The 21929-nt window shown below is 40.6% G+C and overlaps 2 protein-coding genes across 4 annotated transcripts in view; both read left to right on the top strand.

Annotated features, from left to right (window-relative positions):
* Window positions 1-20982, top strand: part of LOC123982476 (1-phosphatidylinositol 4,5-bisphosphate phosphodiesterase delta-3-A-like) — a 37795-nt gene extending 16813 nt beyond the window's left edge. For all 3 annotated transcript variants that reach the window (XM_046068007.1, XM_046068008.1, XM_046068006.1), the window contains exons 3-17: window positions 1346-1401; window positions 1502-1613; window positions 7505-7733; window positions 8205-8334; window positions 8449-8674; window positions 9309-9510; window positions 10909-11053; window positions 12248-12400; window positions 14029-14172; window positions 14332-14485; window positions 14712-14828; window positions 15868-16046; window positions 16354-16489; window positions 17033-17182; window positions 17331-20982. In XM_046068007.1, coding sequence (XP_045923963.1) covers window positions 1346-1401; window positions 1502-1613; window positions 7505-7733; window positions 8205-8334; window positions 8449-8674; window positions 9309-9510; window positions 10909-11053; window positions 12248-12400; window positions 14029-14172; window positions 14332-14485; window positions 14712-14828; window positions 15868-16046; window positions 16354-16489; window positions 17033-17182; window positions 17331-17476 — 2279 coding nt within the window. In that variant the 3' untranslated portion in view covers window positions 17477-20982. The remainder of the gene's footprint in view (window positions 1-1345; window positions 1402-1501; window positions 1614-7504; window positions 7734-8204; window positions 8335-8448; window positions 8675-9308; window positions 9511-10908; window positions 11054-12247; window positions 12401-14028; window positions 14173-14331; window positions 14486-14711; window positions 14829-15867; window positions 16047-16353; window positions 16490-17032; window positions 17183-17330) is intronic.
* The window catches only part of tmem94 (transmembrane protein 94), a 339697-nt gene that overhangs the window by 153046 nt on the left and 164722 nt on the right, over window positions 1-21929 (top strand). The gene's annotated exons all lie outside the window — the stretch shown is intronic.

A 21929-nucleotide genomic window follows, 5' to 3' on the forward strand; every position in this document is an offset into this window, starting at 1 on the left:
AGGAAGTGCGTACATGGAACGCCATAACCAGGTAGCTGTCATAGTGTACAGGAACATCTGCCATGAGTATGGGCTGGAAGTCCCAAGGTCAAAATGGAAGACACCTCCTAAGGTAGTTGAGAATGACCGAGCTAAGATCCTGTGGGACTTCAAGATCCAGACTGACAAACTGGTGACGGTTAACCAACCAGACATCATGTTGATCGACAAACAGCAGAAGAAGGCTGCAGTGATAGATGTGGCGATCCCAAGTGACAGCAACATCAAGAAGAAGGAACACGAGAAGCTTGAGAAATACCAAGGGCTGAAAGAGGAGCTAGAAAAGATGTGGAAAGTAAGAGCAACAGTGGTGCCAGTGGTAATCGGAGCACTGGGGGCTGTGACCCCCAGACTGGGAGAGTGGCTACAGCAGATTCCAGGTAAAACATCAGAGGTCTCTGTCCAGAAGAGTGCAGTCCTAGGAACAGCTAAGATACTGCGCAGAACCCTCAAACTCCCAGGCCTCTGGTAGAGGACCCGAGCTTGAGGATGACACATACCACCCCGCAAGGGCTGCAGAATAACATTATGCTTCATGTTTAAAGAAAGTTTTTATGTCAGGTCAACTCAATTCTGTACATATTCACATGCTCCCTCTCTCTCGCTCATCCATGAGCTCCCTTTCTCTCTCTGCTGCAAGTCTGCATCACTATAAATTTATGTTATTATGCCTGATTTAAGGGGGTGCTGCAGCCCCCTCAGCATCCCTACTTCCCAAATTCATGCAATGAAGTGGGGAGATGGTAACAGAAATACTGCTTCAAGCTTGCAAATGAGTGTATTACAAAATCTCCTATGTCTCAAATACAGCCACATTCAGGCAAAGCTCCTCATTTGTCATCTTTGTAAAAAGGTGTCACAGGATACAGCTTTCATAAGAGGCCAAAAGCACATTAGAAATGTCACTCCCTGTCCCACCTCAACACCATTCAGTCTTTCTGCGTCACCCCTCATCTTCTCTCTACTTTTTCCTCTTCCACATTATCAATTCCTTATGTCTTTCTTTATGTCTCTGTCCATACCTTGTCATTTCTACCAAACAGCTGGTTTAGGACCATAATGTCAGAATTACAGAGCCTCCATATGAACTGCTGGGGCCTACATATGTACAGTATATATACTCAAACTTCTAATTCTGTCCATGCTCTACCCTTTTTTTTCATCCTCCCCTTTCTCTCCTCACACTCCACTTTGTTTCAGTGCTACTGTTCAGATCAGGATTCTGGACATACTTACTGCCATCCACTACACAATCAAGTCCAGTTTTTTCTTTCTCCAACCATAGTTTTTTCTGTTTTCTGACCAGGAGTGGAGGATAATGAAGATGTGAGGCAGATGATGCAGGGCTCCAGTATGGTAAAGGTATAACTAATTATGAACTACTAGTAGTTGTCACTTAGTGGTAACTAGTAATAGTAATGAAATGAATGAGATTTAATGGATTCATTTATCACATGTAAAGGTCCGCTCGCCTCGCTGGCAGAAGCGACGAACGCTGAAGCTGCTGGGAGACGGTGTCACTGTCTGGTGTCAGTCCCACAAAACCTCCAGCCGGGCCAAGGAACAACAGTCCTGTAAGTGCGTGCGTGTGTGTGTGTTATTTTATATGAATCCGAATCTATTTTATTCATAGAAATTTGTTTCTACAATGTCATATTCCTCTGTATCAATAAATTACAAACACAAACTAACAGGACAACGTGCAGAGGACATTTTAGGTATAAATAGTGAACATCTTCTTGCCGCTCGGGGCTGCTTTAAACAACAGCAACAGCTATGAACCCTTTAGTGTGAACTAGTTTGTATCAAGCATACCCCTGCCTTTAGACATATTGATACATTGGTACATCTGTGGCAATGGCTTACGACCTTACCTTTACCTAACTTGATTAGATTAGAATTGAATTTAGATGCAGCCTAACACGGGTCCCAGGTCTTGCTTGAAGAACTCTATTGTATGCATTAAACAAACGAACAATTTATTTGAGAAGCAGTTTTTGTTATATATTTTTACATTCTCTTTACATCCCTACAATAAATCAAATGCTCTGACACAAAAAAGAAACACATCTGGTATCTGTCACAGGACTAAAATAATGACGTCTAGTCATTTTAAGGGGCCCCACCCAGAGGTTAACAACCATCTCCATGTGATAATTAGTAACAAGCAAGCCTTCACTTTGCCTTCCAGAAGAGTTCAATGCTCTGAGTGGGTGTGTAAGGTGAAACATGGATATACAGAATCTATTTTTGTTAACTTTAAATGGTACTTAATGCTCTGGACAGACATAGACTCGCTCACTCTACTTATCCTCTGCTATCTGAGGATCACACACGGTGCCTTGATTATAGAGCTCATCTATTTTGAGCCTAAGATGGCAGCCGATCCTGCTGTAGTTCAACCAGTGAGATTATAGGACATTATATGGCGATGGGAGTTGGCCCTGGAGCCTGTGGTTTGGTGTTCTATAGCTACCATACGACTCAACCACTAGGTTAGCCTCCCAAGTACAGTACAAGGCCTTTCATTGCCGCAAGACTAGATTTGCTTGTGATGTGGCAATGTGTGTTTTTGGTGTATGCGTGTGAGTGTGTGTGTGTGTGTGTGTGTGTCATACATGCCTTGCTTTCATGACACCCTGGATCGTAACACACTGTATTTGTATGCATCCCCTTTAGATCAGAGAACTTCTCACACGAACACACTATCAAGCTAAAGAAAAGTAGTTGTTCATGTCTTGATTATAGATGAATTGATATGAGAAAGCTTATCAGCCACATCCAGAAATTTATTCCACTAGTAGATCAAATGTGTTTGCTATATTGTGACTGGGTGGTGTATGAAGTGGTCCCCAAAACTTTTGTCTTTTGGCCTTTTAAAATTAAGTAAAATCTAATACCCCAACTCCCAGGTTATGGCCCTAGTGAGGACGTGAGTTAAGAGCAGTTCAACCAATTTTTTTATTTAAAGGTTTGATGCCTGAAGAGGCGAAAATATCCAGTAGTTTTCAAGAAAAAGACTTTGTGGCAAAGTTTTTTAAAAGTTTTATTCTTTATATTTCATTTGATAATCTTACAACCCTTTATGGGTTAATCCCCAGGAACCACTGGTCTCATGGTTGACAGACTTGTCAGTCTATCAAGGGGTTAGGCTTGGTTTGTGTGGTTTCAGATGTGATGTATGTTACATACATTTCAAAGATATATGTTTATATGAAAAAAATAACATAATTAAAATAAAAATATGTTTAAAAAATGGTAGTATAGGTATTTTAAGGAGAGTATTAACTGCTCAAAAAAGTTTTTTAAGCACTGAAAAATGTCTGTAGTTCTTCCCTTCAGGCTCCATTCGACTCAAAGGACCTCGAGGCAGAACATAGTGCAGAGAAAACTGCAGCACTCCTGCCTTTTATTATTTTTGAATGTGTAATTTTTCAATTTCCCTATGTTGCTTTTATGTTTTATGTAAAGCACTTTGAATGACCTTGTTGTTGAAATGTGCTATACAAATAAACTTGCCTTGCCTGCTCATTAAGCTTATAACTGAATGTAGTCAGATGAGAGTATCAACATATTTATCACTGAACTGGACAGTAAAAGTTTAGATAGATTGGAGTTTTTATATTTCAGGTTTCAGATTCTTACTTTTTTCCTATTCTATCAATAGTGGAAGTGATGTCCTTGTGTCTTGTGGGGGGGCTGTGGCTCAGGAGATAGTCTGCTAATCAAAAGGTCGTGGTTCGATTCCCAGCTCCTCCAGTTTGTATCTTTAAGTGTCCTTGAGCAAGATACTGATCCCTAAATTGCTCATGAAGGCTGTGCCATCAGTGGAGAAATGACTAGTTCCTTTCTGATGTGCAGCTGGCTTCTTGCATGGCAGCCTCTGCCATCAGTGTAGGACATGTAGTGTAAAGTGCTGTGAAGTGGCAGCAGACTAAAGGGGGAGTCCAGACTTCCTCTCCCCAGCAACGCTTTCCAGATCGGCCATTTGTATCTGCAATCTCATTCTTTCGGTCACTACGCAAAGCTCATGACCGTAGGTGAGGGTAGGAACGTAGATCGACCTGTTAAATCAAAAGCTTTGCCTTCCGGCTCAGCTCCCTCTTCACCACAACGGTCTGGGACAACGCCCGAATTACTTCTGACACCGCCCCAATCCGCCTGTCTAGCTCACGCTCTATTTCACCCTCACTCTGTGAATGGTGTTGTCCTCTTTGTGTGGTCGGTCTTCTTTCCAGGTCTTGATGGTAGAGGAGGTGGTGTGGCTCAGATCTTACTTAGTGGGCTGCACATGAAGCTGCTCTATTGTCTCCTCTTTACTTATGATTTTCTGTTGTAAATCTGTTCTGTACACACAACATTTGTGTCAACTCCACTAAATTTCAGAGGGTATTATTGTACATTACAGTTATTTGACAGCTACAGCTACATTTACTAGTTACTTTGCAGATCTAGGTTTTACATAAAAGATCTATTGACACTGATTTATAAAAAAAATATTAGTTTTGTAACACTGTTCTGCTCTACCAGCCTTAGGAGCAGCACCCTAGATTTGTTTAACTTAATACTTGAATAGTAGTACTACCTTCATAATGATTATTGATTGGATGACCGTCTACTTTTTAAAAGTATAAAGACTCTTAAACTATGTGTGTATTCTCCCTTGTGATGCACATTTAAACCCCCTCTGAATAATTCACATTACAGTTTTTCTTAATTGCTTAAACACTATAAGCAGGCTTTTGAACTAAAAATTCAATATTTCAAAAAGCACACCCATTTCCTTAAACTCTGCACACAAATCCCTTCATTTCACATTGCCTACACCATGTGGTCATTTAGAAAACACTGACATTCAATATTGTTCGCTCAAATCAGCAAAGCTTGAGCTACCCAGGTGGAAACACAAAGAGTCATAATTGATAACACACCAGACCAGAGTCAGTTCATTCAGTTTTGGAACAATGGATTCAGAGAGATGTGAACGAAGAGGTAGAGGACACCAGAGAGGAGGAGGAGGAGGAGGAGGAAGAGTAGTAGGGAGAGGAGGAAGAGTGGAAGGAAGAGGAACAGTAGGAGATGGAGGAGGAGTAGGTAGAACAGGAAGAGGGGGAGAAGGAATAGGAGGTGGTGGTGGAGGAGGGGTAGGGGGAGGAAGAAGATGAGGATGGAGAGGAGGTGAAGGTGGAGGACGAAAATCAATGGCCTGTCCCAGACCAAAGACAGGACACTGGGGTAGACTAATTTGTTGTTCGGTGTGTTGTACTGTTTAGTACGCTAAGGAATAAAAAATGTGCAAATGGATACATTTGTTGTTTCTTTTGTTATGTATTTGAGGGGTAGAACCACCAACAACATTGTTTAAAACCAGTTTTTGTGGTATTGTTTTGAATTTATCTCACCAGTGTGTAAGACTGTGTTGTAGTGCGTGTGTTTTTGAGGGCTTGTGTGTCATAACTGAGGGTAGATTTCGGTTTTTAGCAAGATTGAATGGTTTTGAGTGGAGAGCTTAATTTTGACCTAAAATAGGACGATTGGGGTATTTCAATAGCAAGGACCACAATCAACAGATACGATAAAATGATTTATTGATAAAAATACAGAAGATGTATGATGCTTGACATTCGAAAGCGTTGTGGGCAAGCTACGATAGAGCGGTAGCGCCCGGGCAAGACGGACCCCCATATAACCCTATGGAGAGGAAGAGGAAATGAGGAGACTGGACAGAGAAAGAGGTGGGCGGGAGGGGTGCGGAATGCGAGAGCGAAGAAGAGGAAGTGTGTTGTGTGGGTATTTATGGAAATGCCGGGAGTGACGTCATTGATGTGTGGTCCCGCTCCTGAAACTCTGCTGGTAGCACCACTTATGGATTTGTGTTTAGAGTTTTGAGAATAAGAGGCATAATTTCAAGAAATGTTTTTAAGCATCGAGAAAAACTGTAATAGAAGTAACCACATTAAACATTTTAAACGCTCTAAAATAAACAAAAATTACAATAAGCAGGCTAGCTTTTAACACCTTACCACATGTTCAAAACTGTACCTTTTATTACTAAATTACACTACTCCCCATGTAAATAGTTACAGATATTAAAACATTATATTACATATACACATAGACAACAAGGAAAATATTTTAGAAAATATAAAATAACCCAGGGGGTTACACTTATACACACAAATTGGTGTGTGTGTGTGTGTGTATAAGTGTAACTAGAGAAAATTGTGTTAGTTAGTGTGTTTAGTTAGTTACTTTGAGTAAACTAGGGCTGGACGATATGGCCAAAAATGTAATCACGATGAAAAGTTTCATATCATTCGATATTGATAATTATCGCGATAAGTATCAAATTGTTATTTCTTTCGAGTTTAAGGGTAGAGTATTTTTGCTCCTGAGTGAAGGTTGAAGAAACCTGATGGTTAATTGTGGTTTAAACTTTTCTTTATGGTCAACACCTGAGGCCAAACAGGATCACTTAGCAAATCTGAGGTAGAACATTCAAAACAAATATCCATGAATAAAATTAAGCAATAGCTTTTTTCAGTCCTTTTTCCTCAACAAAATATTATAAATAAATAAAAATTAAGTCCTAATTTGTGTATGATTCAAGTGAATAAAATCCAAAATTTATTGAATATTCATTCATAGTGTTGCACCAGGTTGTACACGTGCGTAACTGTAGTGTTGAAATAACTGTTAGCTGTGGTGTGTGATACGCCCAAATTAACTTGTATTTATCATTGATACCATGATGTTTAATACTGTATTATATACTATTACATTATATTTATCTCTCACATCATGATATTCGACTCTATTCAGGACACTCATTCATCCAAATTAGAACTATCATTTTGTAAATGGTGACATACAGTATATTAGATAATAGTTATGCCATGTGTTGAAAACTAAAATTATTTTGGGCATAGAATAGTCTATATTTGGTTAATGTCATAGTTTTGGGATTGAGTTTTGTTGTTTCCTGTTTAATTTTGAAAGGATTCTTCCTTATGAGTCTTGTGCACTTTACTTGTCTTTGTGTGTTTTCCTGGCTGTTTTGGTTGTGGGTCCTAATGAGTTCTAACTTTGTGGATTTTTCCTCTGGTTTCCTCTCTTGTGTATTTAAGTCAGTGTGTTCCCCTTGTTTGTTGATGTTCGTCTTTGTCATTCTGGCAAGCGATCCAGCCCTTTCCAGTGTTCTCTTGTGTTTTTAGGTTTGCCTGTCTTGCTTGTTTGATTATTTGATCATTCCTTTTAAATATAAAAAATTGTGTCGCCACCCTGTAATTGTCTTAAATGTAATGCCCTATATAGGAACATAATCCGTCTTACCTATATGTGTCCATACTCAACTTTTACACTATAAGATGGTAAAAGATGTTAATTGGGCAATACTTGCTCTTTACTCACTCTTTTCTCCCTCTTTCTCCAACTTTTTCTCTCTCTTCCCCTCACACATCCTCAGTCTCTGTCATGGATGTGGAGTGCATTCGTGAGGGTTGCCAGTCAGAGACATTGCGTCGAATGGCCGGCTCAGTACCTGAGGACCGGTGTTTCACTGTGGTCTTCAAAGGGTCCCGCAAGAGCCTGGATCTCCTCTGCCAAAGTCAGAAGGAGGCTCAGTACTGGACCCGTGGCATCCGAACCCTGCAGGAGAGGGTGAACAACATGACCCAGAAGGAGAAACTTGACCAATATCCTTATTGTTGTTAATTTGGAATTGTAGAACGGTGTTCACTGTATATGGGGAGAAAAAAGTGGCAAGAATAAAAGCACAAGAAACTGTCAACTGCTTGCGCGAATAGTGTAACAAATTTCCACTGAAAACACATGTATTTTTACCTTGATTTTGATAGAACAGCTGCAGAGAGCCAGGAAATGCAGTAAAGACTTTAGCCTTGTAAGTGGTGCATGTGCTCTACCAGGTGACCTAACTGGCGCCCAATGAAAACATATGTTGGTACTTTTGACACACTCTTTTTTTTACGTCCTTGAGGAAATGTTCCACAAAACGCAGAATACCAACACAAAGTATCTACAGACAGAATTAGGATGATTAAATCTTAGTTCTGTCCTTAAAAACTCTGCATGGGTTAAACTAGAACACCATCTGATACTGTACATTTTCTGCTCTTGCTGCTTCCTTGACTATTTTTGTGTGTCACCTGGATTCATGCTTTCCTGAGTCGGGCCGACCAGAACCATGATGATAAGATGAGCTACGAAGAAGTCCAGACACTGCTGCAGATGATCAATATTGACCTGAGTAATCAGTATGCCCTCAGCCTCTTCCAGGTAGTGGAACGCACACACACATACTTAAAAACATTGGCCCCATATCAATCAGCAATTTAAAAGTGATTTACAAATTATTTTAATTGATCAATGTGTCACTTGGTTCTCTAATAGAAATGTGACCGGTCAGCTGACGGTCGTCTGGACCAGACAGAGATTGAAATTTTCTGCAGGGAGTTGTTACGGAGACCGGAGCTGGATGCTGTGTTTATTCATTACTCTTCAAATGGCTGTGTGCTTTCCACTGTGGACCTGAGGGATTTCTTCGAGGACCAGGCGGAGGACGCTTCACTCATCCATGCTCAAAGTGTCATACTCACCTATGAAGTTAATGAGTGGGGTACGGTGTTACAAGTTACAGTATATTGCAAAGCACTAGAACTGGAACAATTAATTGATTAGTCAGATATTAATTTAATGTTAACTGTTAACAATTTAGAGAATGAATGAATCAGTTTGATGTATTTTTCAAGAAAAAAAGTCAAAATTCTCTTAATTCCAGCATATTTCCAGAGTATTTTCTGTGTTTTTTTTACTCCTCCATGACAATTAACTGAATATTGTTTAGGTTGTAGACAAAACAAGACATTTGAGGGTGTCATCTTGGGCTTGGGGAAACACTGATCGACATGTTTAATCATTAATCAATAATCATTTGTTACAGCCCTACAAAGTACCGACATTTATCTCTGATTAAGCCATTGGAGGCTACCTGCCCAGTGCCTACCTGGGAGACAGACAAAGATATTAATTAGATATTAAACACAAAAAAGTAACCAGCAGCTAAAACCCCAGATATTTTCTCAGGAATTGGTAAAGACCAAATTAGAGCTAAAAGGAGGGTGAATATCAGACCTACAGAAGTCAGGTTGCATTCCAAAGGAATTCTAATTTTGTTCCATGTCTGACTAAAATACCCCCCACTTTATTGCCTTTTGCCTCGGTTGACAGTTTGTTCCTTTTGCCCAGTACAGCCCAAAGGAACCAGTTCATGACTCCCAATGGTTTCACCATGTACATGCTGTCAAAGGAGAACTGTGTGTTTAACCCGGATCATGCTAGGGTTTATCAAGACATGAAACACCCACTGACACACTACTTCATCTCCTCCTCCCACAACACCTACCTCACTAAGGACCAGCTGACTGGAGACAGCAGCACAGAGACTTACATCCGGTGAGCATGAATAAGACCACACCTGTACACATGCACATGTGACATTTTCAGAATCAATGTGTCAATCTACTGGACTTTCAAAGCTAGGTAAAGCCAATTCCAGGGTTTCTGTTGAAATCACTGGATCCAGTCCATGTATCCTGGAAGCAGGGAATGAAATTACCACACACCAATTGCAGGTAAATTTTGGCAGTGGTGGGTGAAATCGTCGAGCTATCCACCACTTTGGCGGACATGGAAAATGCACAACAGAAAGACATATAAAGTTAGCCTTTTGTGGCTAACTACTGCCTGGAAGATTTCAATATCCCAGATAAATGGGAGAGGTTCCGGTCAAATCTGTGTTTACTGAGCTTTAAGCAACATTGTGCAACAATTAGTATTTCTTGTGATTTGGTGCCCCCACTTCACTTAGACACCACTGTTGTACAAGGTCAGCTAAACGTATGTATTTGTTATGATTACATTACTTATGATCAGAAACTAGAGAGTCGACAACTTTTCTAACACACCCAAACATCAAACGAGTGCAACAACACAAGGCATAGCAAGCCAGCTAATATTGCTTGCTAGTCCAACAGCAAGAAGGCTCATGATCCTTGTATTTCTGGAAGCTCTCGCCGACAACAAACAGTCAGCCTTCTCTGCCTTCTACTCATCCTAACTTGCAGCGTCAGGGAACCGACGCTGCAGACTGGTCAGTGAACTGTGACCCATGACGTCACCTGATCAACAAAACCCAAGCGCAACTTCTGCTCTTGCTCTTTTCTCTGGACTCGTCCACTGAAGTCCCCAACAGCGGGGCCTGCTCAGAGCAAAACTCTCTCTCTCTTACAGAAGTGACGCAAGAGCCTGCCTTAAAACCACAAACCAGCTCAGTTAACCAGCCGCTGTGACACAAAGTCTACCAGCTAACTTCACATGCTAACAAAAGCAACAAAGTAGCTTAGCGCCAAGTAGCTTAACTCTTGAGGCTTGGTTATAGTTATTTATTTAATTGTTTATCAATTCCAAATTGATTGTTTAGTCAAATCTAGCTCAGATTAGGTACTTCACTTTTCTCTTCTGTAAGAGTGAATTTAACTCTAATTAAATCTATTATTAAATATTGGTAGTAATTATTATTGTTATTTTTATATTATTACTATAAAATGCCATGTTGTTTATCATTGGCTATGATTTGCTAGAGTACTAGACGGGTATTTACCACTTCAGGATCAGTCTGAGGTTGAAGTTGATGACAACCAAACAAACACACCATTACTTTTGGTGGTTGTGGACAGGAACACAGCGACTCTCTGGATGTTGTTGCAGACATCTTTAATGACATTGTTAATGACATCTTTTCACACTGTCTCATCTCTGTTTTAGAGATTCTTAATTGTGATTATTTCTTAGTGCCCTGAAGCATGGCTGCCGTTGTGTTGAGCTGGACTGTTGGGATGGAGATAAAGGAGAGCCAGTCATCTACCATGGACACACACTCACCTCCAAAGTGCCTTTTGTCGAAGTCATTGAGACTATCAAGGAATATGCTTTTAAAGTGAGTACACGACTAAAATGAGAGTCATTTTACTTGTCAGCTCAAAAAATACATGCATACGGCGTGAGATATACGGTACAGATAAATATCACATGGTCCTGGTGGCAGTTATTGTGTTGTGCCACAGTAATTAGGATTTGTGTATTTTTACCTGTGTTAGTTCCTGCCAGTGCATGCAGAGTCAATAACTATACTTTATCAGGACCAAAGTCCAGGACCATGGCTGCTGAATATAAGTTTGTTGTGTGATAAAGAATTGGTTACACTGTATCTAGCAGCAGCAACCAGGATTTTATATACTGTGCTTTGTGAGCCTTTTCTCTTTTCTTGTACTAACACACACACACACACACACACACACACACGCAACTACATGCCCTGACTGTTCCCTTACACGCATCCACACGCATACACATCTGGAACCCACAGTGTGTAGCCTAAAGTCCAGCTGTGCTCAATGCCATCTAGGTGAGAACAGGTGGAGTGGGTCTGGTTTTGGTTCCTAACACCTTTGCTTAAGCTTCACAAGGTTGCCCACACAAAATAAAAATGAACAGGACGGGGCGGCCCGTAAATATCCCACCGAATATTCTGCACAGAAAATTAACCACAATGAAGCTCATACAAGTTACAGTAACAAAGTTGTAGAACTATAGTCTATGCCCAGGCATACAAAAGCCTCTTACTTGATCTCTCTTGGTAGCAGTTAAATGTGTCAGTCCATTTAGGAAATCTGGTGGAGTTTCCTTCTCTCGGTAAAGGAACAGCTTGTCTGTTTCTTCTTCTGCAGGTATGAAGCGTTATGTCTAGTATAACGACTTCTTTTTGGATAGACAAAGTTTTGGTGCTTTTCCTTTGTCTTAGGCCTGCTCTTTGTGTGCAGGAAGCTTTCAGGCTTTGTATTTTCCACTTAGGCCCCTCTCTCTTTATTCTCGTATTGTCTGGTCTAACATCAGATTCACCCTGTCCCTGTTCACATTAGTGTGGTGAAATACTCCAACTGTGCATCCTGTTCACGTGTCCTGCATATCCAGTTATTGGCGCAGCAGTCAATCCTACCTGACCCAATACATACAATGTAATTGGATTGTACTTAAGCAAGGAATAACAATTTTGCTAACAGGACAAAAGATGATTTCTTTATCCTCTTCGCTATGGAAAAAAAAAATCCTTTTCTCCATTCCTCTTTCCCAGGCATCTCCTTACCCTCTGATCCTGTCCCTGGAGAACCACTGTTCTGTGGAGCAGCAGACAGTAATGGCTCGACAACTGCGATCCATCCTGGGAGACAAGCTGCTCACGAAGCCCCTCAGTGATCTGGACCCTTACATCATGCCTTCCCCAGAGGTAAGGAGACACTGTTCCATAACTGGATGAAAGCTCAGTCCTTGTAAGAACTACTGTATTTATTGAGACTAACACTGTCTCAGGGATGACGTAGAAAATGACAGCTCTGTGTACTGGAACCACATTCAATTTTCTCACACAATGGCAGTTTTTACAGTTGCGTTAAAAAATAAGATTAAAAAACATGACCTGATTAAATGATTAGTGCAAATAGATATTTGTTGTGTGCTTTCTACTTTTCAATAGAATGTGGATGTGGGTAAAATGACTCACTTTGGCGGGACTTCCTTTGCTATGTATGTGAGGCATTGCTAAACAGTTTCTCTGACTGTGTGAAGCAGAGAGCTGACTGTTTGTGTTAGAAGAGAAATCTGGGGCCATCTGCTCCTCTGTGTCCTACTTCTACATTTCCACATAATCATAATATGTGTGTGAGGCTTGGTGCCTGCACCCATGGTCTGTGCCCCGGTGATCGTACTCCCTTAAGACACCTTCACAAGAGCACACTTGCCTTCTAACCACTGTCATGTGTACCTGTAATTACAACGTTATGTCATTTGCTTTGAGGATTTTAATCTCATGGAACATTTACTCTTACCACACCATAGTCACACATTATTATTAGCAGTCATGAAAATAGTAGGCAGTGGTGGAAGAAGTGTTCAGATGTTTTACTTAAAGGTGGCGTGCGGGACTATTACGGCCCTTGTCAAACAAGTTCACTCAATGCAGATTAATTCTATTACCGCCAGGTAAATCTCATTGCCCAGTATGCTGGAATTTTTTCTTTTAATCTGGTGTTGCTAGTTCCCGCTCTGACCTAGACTTTACATTATGATGACGCTTGTCTCAGTCGTCTCTTTTATAATGGTGGTCCATGGGGGAAGTGCAATTTTTTGCTGCAGTGGCAAAATTGGCTGAGCACCCCAGAGCCATGCAAAAAGCTCCACAATCTGCCATTGCTGTAAAAAAAATAAATAAAAATAAAAAAATTATAAAGTTAAAAGGTGAGGAAGTTTATTATTGATTTTAAGTGTTTCTTTTTTGTTTAGTATGATTGTATAGTTTGTGTTGATATGGTTTGGCAATGCTGTATTGTATGCAGGGTGTCTGTAAAGATTCTCAGTGATCCAGGTCATAGTTATTGAATCAAGGTTAAAATGAAGGGTAACTGGACTTGGCTGAAGATACATGAAGACGTTTTGCCTCTCATCCAAGAGGCTTCTTCATTTCTGACTGACTGACCCGCCCATTAAACCTCTGTTGGGTCATTATCAAGGGGATGGATACCGCCGTTTGCCGTTAGGGGTGGGATACAGTCCCACACTAACATTAAAATGGCCTGGATTTCAATGCTCAACAACCAAATTGTCCCGGTTTTAAGCCACAAGCAATACTTGTTTTCAGCGCTTACACAGACATTCTGTTCTGTTTCACTCATTACCTAACCCAATACAAAAACATAAACAATGCAAAATCAACACCTTGCCAATGCAGAAGTGCACTGCTTAGTAGGGGGCTCCAGTAGGGTTACTACTGCATAATACTTGAGTAAATGTACTTTCTATATATATTTTCAAACAGGTTGTTAATATATAGTGTGTGTGATGTGCTGGTTGTGTGTACAGGCTCTTAAGGGTAAAATCCTGGTGAAGGGGAAGAGGGAGCGTGTGGTGGAGGAGTGCTCCTCCTGCTCTTCAGACCTCAGCTCGTCAGACGACGAGGCCAGCCACAACGAATGCAAACCCTCGACAAAGAACGAGGACAAGAAGGTGGGTACAGTACCAGCAGCTCACCTTTATCCCAGCAGCATTGTCCCTCACAGGATTTGGTGTAATTGGTTAGGATTCCTTGGAAATAGTACTGAGGATAAACTGACAGTGACAGGATGTTTACCAAGAGTGTGATGGTTTCTGTGTGTGTTATCTCAGCCAGGTGTGTCTAAGCTGAGTCCAGAGCTGTCAGAGCTGGTGGTGTACACCTGCAGTGTCCACTTTAAAAGCTTTGAACAAGCAGCTAAAAACCCAGCAACTGACATGTCCTCATTCTCGGAAAGTGAAGCGCTTAGGCACATTAAGGACTCAGGTATGATGTGTTCATGTGACTAAAATTACCTTGTAAAAGTAAAGTGAAATCGTTTGCATCCCGCCCACAATTTAAAAAAATGTAATAGAAAGAAAATTCACATTAACATTTGGGTGGATACAGACAGTTGGCTTTTGATTCTACTACTGTATGTTCAGGCAGCAACAAAAAGCAAAAGTCTAACTGGACTTCTTGACTCATCACTTTTCTTGTCCTGCCCCTCCAGGGATGCATTTTGTGCGTCACAACAACCACCAGCTCAGCAGGATCTACCCCTCAGGCCAGCGCCTCCAGTCCTCCAACTACAACCCCCAGGAGATGTGGAACGGAGGTTGTCAGATTGGTGAGAGTAAATCAGGCTCATCTTGATAGAATAATGCAGAAAACTAGTGCATTTGTTGCTTCCCTTGAGACTCTCCCGTTGATCCATGTGGCATTTGTACTGAGAAGAATCAGGAAAATATCATATTTCTCCCATGTTAGCTGCAGAAAAGCTCTGGCTCTCTGTAATATCCAAAATAGGATTTAAAATCCTTCCTCTCACATACAAAGCTCTTGATGGTTAGGCACCATCTTATCTTAAATCAATCAACTTTTATTTCAGACACATAGGTCCACAAATAGAAAAGAGCTCATAGTGCCAGATGTGGTTTAAACAGAACCCAGAAGCAGGAGAACTGCAGGGCTTATGAAGCAGCACAGAAAGACATGATACAAATCAGGTGTGCTAATCAGTCTGCCAGACAGGTGAGTGAGCCAGCCCCATGCTTCCCCACCAGTCACGCCTCCTGCCAACCTGCAAGGGTAGAAACTAGCCACAAGGAAGAGAGAGAGAAAGGCAGAGCGACAGAAAAAACCAAAACACACCAGCCAGCCTCACACACTCAAAAACAGAAAGTAATGAAACACAGTCATCCAAACACAGACCCTCCCAGGTTAGTTACAGTTGAGACATTGTGACACATAGTTCCTTATTAGCCCACTAGAACACTGCGCTCCCATAATGCAGGGTTACTTGTGGAGGCTTTCCTCTTTTTTAAAGCTTATAAGGCCGTGGCTGTAAATTGGGTCTTCCACCAATCAGAAGATCTGTAGTTCAATTCCCGGCTCCTCCAGTCTGCGTGCCGAAGTGTCTTTGGGCAAGATACTGAGCTCCAAATTGCTCCCCATGGCTGTGTCATCAGTGTGTGTGTATGATTAGTTTCTTTTTAGACTAGAAAGACGCGACACAGGTACAGTCCGTTTACCATTTATCATGGTTAGGGCTGGCTCAGGGCTCAGGGTGCCACCACTAGGCCACCAACCACCGGTGGTTGTATCAAAAAACGTTGTGGTAGACAGAAACGTATGCCGCTAACACAGCTGTGTTGTGGTTTCTCCAGTTGCTTTGAATTTCCAGACACCTGGTGAGCAGATGGACCTAAACCAAGGCCGGTTCCTGCAGAATGGTCAGTGTGGGTACATCCTGAAGCCTCCCTTCATGTGTCAGCCTGACACCACGTTCAACCCGGAGAATGTTGGTGGAGGTCCTGGCCACAGACCTGTCCTGCTCACTGTTAAGGTAAGATGGTACTAAACCTGCCCTAACTGAGGAGCAAGAACCAATATAGGCGAAACTGAAGGTTCTAAAAGTATTTTCCCAACTGTTATTTTGCACTGGAGCGATATGATTGATTTTGCTCTACATAGAACTACAGAAGCTGCATCCATTGGTGAATGGATGTTTCTTACTGCAATGGTTCTAGGGAGTTGTAACTGACTGCATCTTGAAACTAAACATGAACTATTGAGGAGTGTGAGAACTGTTCTTGCTCCATTCTATAATGATACTCTAATCACTTTGAGCTCTGTTATTATTGTTATGGCAGATTATTTCAGCTCAGCAGCTCCCAAAACCTGAATGGGACAAGCCTAGCTCCATTGTGGACCCTCAGGTGTGGGTGGAGATACATGGTGTTCCCATAGACAACAATAAGAAGAAAACCCATCATGTTGACAATAATGGTAAATACCTGCCCTGTTGACCAAAGACCTGTTGCATGTTAAAAATAATTTCTACACCGCTTTAGATGTTCATGCTTTTGTATGGGTATGTAAACAACAGCAAAAAGAGTACAATGACTTTTGCTGTAAGGGTCCACCAATCAAAAGAATCAAAACAGCTTTTCATAAAAATGAATCCAAGTTGTGAATCCTGTCAAGTGAAGTCGCTCTCTGCTAACTTCTGCCACACTTCCTGCACCCTGTTGTTGTTTTCGTTATGTAGCTGGCTTCAAAATAAAAGCTCATAAGCCGTCTGTCGGAGCTAGATCAAATGAATGACGTGTATTTGATATTATTGGATAATTTTTATATAAGTAATATTTTGTTTGAAATAAATAAACTGTTTCATAGTAGCCTATTTCAATTTTGTGCAAGAGGAATTAAAGGCCTGTCCCAAATCTAGGCAGGGTCAGTTCAGTGATTTTAGTGAGTAAAAGCCCGGGCTATTATTCAAAGTTAGGTATGTAAAAAGGTCTGTTGGTAAGTGTTCTTTGCTTGTTTCAGGTTTTAATCCGCGGTGGGACTGTACCTTTAACTTTACTGTCCATGTCCCTGACCTGGCTCTGGTTCGCTTCATGGTGGAAGACCATGATTATACTTCAAGAAATGACTTCCTAGGACAATACACCCTGCCTTTTACAAGTCTCCGTACAGGTGCGTTTGTATCTTTGCCAAAGTCCCCTACATCTGAGGACAGTAGAGTTTGGCTATTATGGAGGCTGTACCAAAGATTTGTTTGAGGTTGCCAACACATTGTGAATAGCCATTTGCTGTCCTGACCTTCTTTCCTTTATCTCTGCAGGTTATCGTCATGTCCGACTGCTCAAGCTGGATGGCTCCAGCCTTTCGCCGGCCTCACTCTTCGTCCATGTTAAGGTCACCCAATGTCAGAGCGGTCCCCCAAAATCATCAGCTACATCATTGGCCGGGTCACCGACCAAGTCTTAAGCCAAGAAACCCTAATCCCATCTCTACAACATAGCATCATGACGCATGGAGGCCACCATGGGAAGATCCCAGGACATGTCTGCACAAAAAATCTGGGCTCTCATTTATGAAACCTAATGGTTATAACCTTGTCTTGCAAATTCTTCAGCTATATCCTCAACCTGTCTATATTTTATGCAAAAAGGGTTAATGTGTTGTTGCAAAAATGCAAACAGTCAAACTGACTAGTATTTCTAACTTATGAAGAAGAAAGAAAACACTGTTATGCTCACAGGGTGTTACAGCAGTATGTTATCTTCCCAAGGGTGTGTAAAGAAAACAAAACAGAGATACAATCAGGGAGGTAAATACCATCAGTGATGACCCAAATGTCAGTTTTGGGTACAGTTAGTGGTTTTAACTGCACTCCCAACCTGAGTCACTGTGAAGCCTAAACTGTCTCTTTAATCTCTTATTTAATGGAGGCATGATTCTCAGAGCAGGACTCGAGAACTTATTGGCCATTGAACCAGCCTGCAGAAGGCATAATATATATATTAATATATTCTATTAATAATATATTAATGTATTAATCTACAAGACCATGACCAACGTTTGGTGCTAGATTTTGTCGCTACATTTTGAACAAATAAGACTCCCAGCTAACCTCTCAAACTTGTTCAATCTTAAGCCTTCTGCTGGAAGGATTATTTTATAATTACATGGATCTTTTTTCGGGTCTATTTTATCAGATTTTAAAAATGCCTTCTGGTATGTGATTTGGACAATACTTAGTGTAGTGAAGAAGTGATCCCTTCCTAATGTGACTCTGTTGTAAAAGATGGGGGACATAATCCATTCATCATTCTGTGCAAAAATGCATTCTGAATTTCAGCTGAAGCTACTGTGATATGTGGCTTTAGGAGTCTGGAGGCACTAGTATACTTATAAGACAGTGCTTGTCAGATTTTCAGAACAGCATCCGAAACTACTTGTCCCCACAACCTTAAGATCATTGTAAGTGGGTGGGGCACTGCCTTTGACAATTTTTTAATTACTTTTCTGAAACCAACAATCCAACAAGCCTGCCCACTTCACGCAGCATCTGGCCAGGTGTGCAGTAGTGAGAAAGTCGGGAAGATTAGATTTTTTCTGTAAAGTTCTCTTTTTTCATTCTTCGAACAACCATGTTCTGTCACTTTTTGTACAAATAACTGTCTGAAGCTGTATGCAGTAATCCCCATTTGTGCATTTATTTATCTAACAGTATAATTACGCTGTTCCCAGGGATACTTCTAGCAAGAAGTCTGTGAAGATTCTCAGTCATCCAGGTCATAGTTATCCAAGTCTAGTTGCCCTTGATTTTAACCTTCCTTGGATTCTAACAAGAAGTATCCCTCTACTGCAGCTGATCAAGGAAATGTCCAGGGAAACACAAAGAGGGAATTTCAAACTAAAATGCAGTAACTTTGGAAGATACCCATGCGTCATATTAGTTTTCGCTAGCTTTCTTACAGTGGTCACATTAGAACGCATCTGTTCACAGCCTGTATGAACAGGAGGAATAATCACAGCAACCATTAACTCTATCAACATACATATGGCATTTTCAGAAGCTTTTGTCCGCATGATATTTGTTGCCTTTACATACACCTTAGTAACCATGTTATTTTGCTTTTTTAGTGTGTATGTCTGTGTCATAGGGGGCCTAAAACATGAAGAGAAGACATGCAGACTGACTGAGTGGTGTATGTGTGTGATTTTAAGTCATAGACAGATGTTCAGCAGAGGCTGCAGGCATTTTCCAGCAGTAAATTGCCTGTCCTTTCATCCACCTGCTCCACTGTTACTGGCCCTGTCTTAAGTATTTCGTAATGTACATGCGTGCTTGTCAAAATCTGATTAGAAACCCGGTTACCTGTATACATAGCAGAGAAATGACGGTTCTCCAGGAGAAATGTTTCTAATCTCCTACCCTGATTACAGAAATCCGGTTTATATTTTTTTCATTTACATGACAGAAGCTGACTGATGTAGACACACACGTTGCCTCCTTTGGGTTTTCGATCACTCCCCCATATATAACCAGTTATTACATGCCTGCGTGGCTACCTTGTCAATCACACACCCTAAAGCCATACCCCTGCTTTAGCTTCCATTTTATTCTAAATGGGACCATCATTTACTAAATAAAAATCAGGCTGTGTTGAAGAAGACTTGAAACTAGCGACTGAGACCATAAACTCATCAGGCAAGTGTTTACTGAGGAATAAATCAGCTGAGCAGAAGCCTGATTTTCATAGAATTCTGTACAATCTGATTTATTTTGCAGCCCCCTGCTGGCCATCAGAAAGAATGAGGGTTTGTGGCACTTCAGCACTGGCTTCACTTTTCAGACCCAGAGGTTCCCTCTTGGACTGTATTAGGGAGGGCCAGATCCTAGTACAGCTCTCAGTATAACTCTGGCACTGGGTTAAAATGTGACAGTTCAAATCCCATCCCAGTCATTTGATAATGTAGCCTAGTGTATTATGTTAAATGGAAAACATTTTTTTGTTAGATGTTTGTTTCATAGTGCATGTTAGCACAACATAATTTAAATTTTACAGCATTTTGTTCTTTCTTTTTATTGATTAATGACTGAGACCAAACCAGATCATTAAGTAGATGCTAGAGTTTTTATATTAGACAAATAATCTGCTCAGTTATGCAATCGCAAAAGTATGAAATACTAGATAAATCAGCTGCCTTATTGTTAGCTTGTTAGATGGGGTGTACATGGATATGCTTCATAGTTGCAATGATTTTTCTTTGTTTTATTTGTCTCTGTTTACTTTGTGTGTACTGTGCAAGGAAAGTCGACCTCTGATGATCCTGGCGACTGTGACATAAAGGCTTTACTCAGTGTTTAAAAAGATACAATATTTGTGTGTTATCTTTTAGGTCATCTACTTTAAGTTATCATGTTAAAGAAAAGGTTTAATTCAGTTTCAGTATTAGTCCGTAATCATCTTATAAATGTATGAAACAATTAAACAGTTTCAGAATATGTTTGGTATCATGCATTTTAGTGGAAACCTTTTTTCCCCCCGATGGATCATTAGCTGCCTTGTCAATTTAGCAAAACGTATTATCATTAAGTTCTTGTAGAATTTGGGTAAAATTTGAAGTTTTAGAGCGAGTGCCAATACATAACAATTTCAAACAAATCACAACCCTGTTTCTGACAATGTTGCACTTATTCGTATGTCAGGAAATGTAAGTGTAAGAATTACATATTTGATGATCAAAGGTGTGTTTTTTTTTTAAATGTAGCAATAATAAGAAAAACTGTAACTGTACACTTCAAAGCATGGACAATGTTGTCATTTATTTATTGTATCTTAAGTATACTGTTTGCTTTTGTGCTGCACCCGCTGTCTAGTAATCAACCTGATGCTATTTATTTAAACAGGTTATGTATATGCCATGATAGGATAGAAATGCAATAAAAGATTCTGAGAAATTGTTTCAGATGATTAAATTCAGCACTGCTCTTTCATGATCATCATCCGATCCAAGCATGCACCCTCTTGTCTGGAAAATATAACACCTCATGGTTTTATTTTCAAGTCAAACCTCTTTCCAGTCATGAAGTTGTTTCCTTGAATCCAGGTTAGAAACATGGCAGACATTAGTTTTTTACTTTCAGGCATTAACTTACAGAGCGAACTTATAGCCAAAGGAACAGGAATGAGACTTGCAACAGTTTGCTTATGTGGTGGTCTCACTAACTACCTGCTGGGTGGGACAGTGGCCACCAGGCGGAGTCACGTTCCATATGCTGTTGCATGTTAAATAAGCTGTGCTCCAGACATGCTACCACCACTAATAGACCTAATTACAGTAACAGATTCACCTTTCTGCATGTTTGTTTTATGGTACTACAGTAACAATGACACATCTTTCTGTAAAGCTTTTTACATAGTAAAACAGCTCTGTATTTATAAATCCAGCCTCAGCAGGGTGAGGTTTTGCAAAGACTTTTATTTTCCTCCTTCCTCCACCAAAAAATATTTGTGCTGAAGCCCCGAATAATCGACCCTAATGATTCCACTGAATAGAAGCCATGTGGTGTTTAACAGCTGAACTGAAGAAAAAACAAACATGTTTTATGGACAGTGTATATTCAGACTGTGTAAGATTGGATGGTGTTAGAAGTGCAGAGAGTGTAGCTCAGAGACGTTTCACTTTGAGTAGGTCAAGTGTGGAGTTTGTAGCTGGACTTGCGCAGTTACGTAAACACCTCCTCAGCATTGCTCTTAATCACTCTAATACAAAAGAGGAAAGCTTACAAATCAGAGACTAAGCGCAGAGAAGCAAGAAAGGAATATGTGGTAAGTTTCCCACACATCCCAAATGTCGCTGCCCGACCGGCAAATTATGTGAACTGCTGCTTGTGTGGGGAAAAAACTTCAGCATGTGTGCAGATTAG

This window comes from Micropterus dolomieu, linkage group LG14, assembly GCF_021292245.1.
Source record: "Micropterus dolomieu isolate WLL.071019.BEF.003 ecotype Adirondacks linkage group LG14, ASM2129224v1, whole genome shotgun sequence".
Taxonomy (NCBI): Eukaryota; Metazoa; Chordata; class Actinopteri; order Centrarchiformes; family Centrarchidae; genus Micropterus; species Micropterus dolomieu.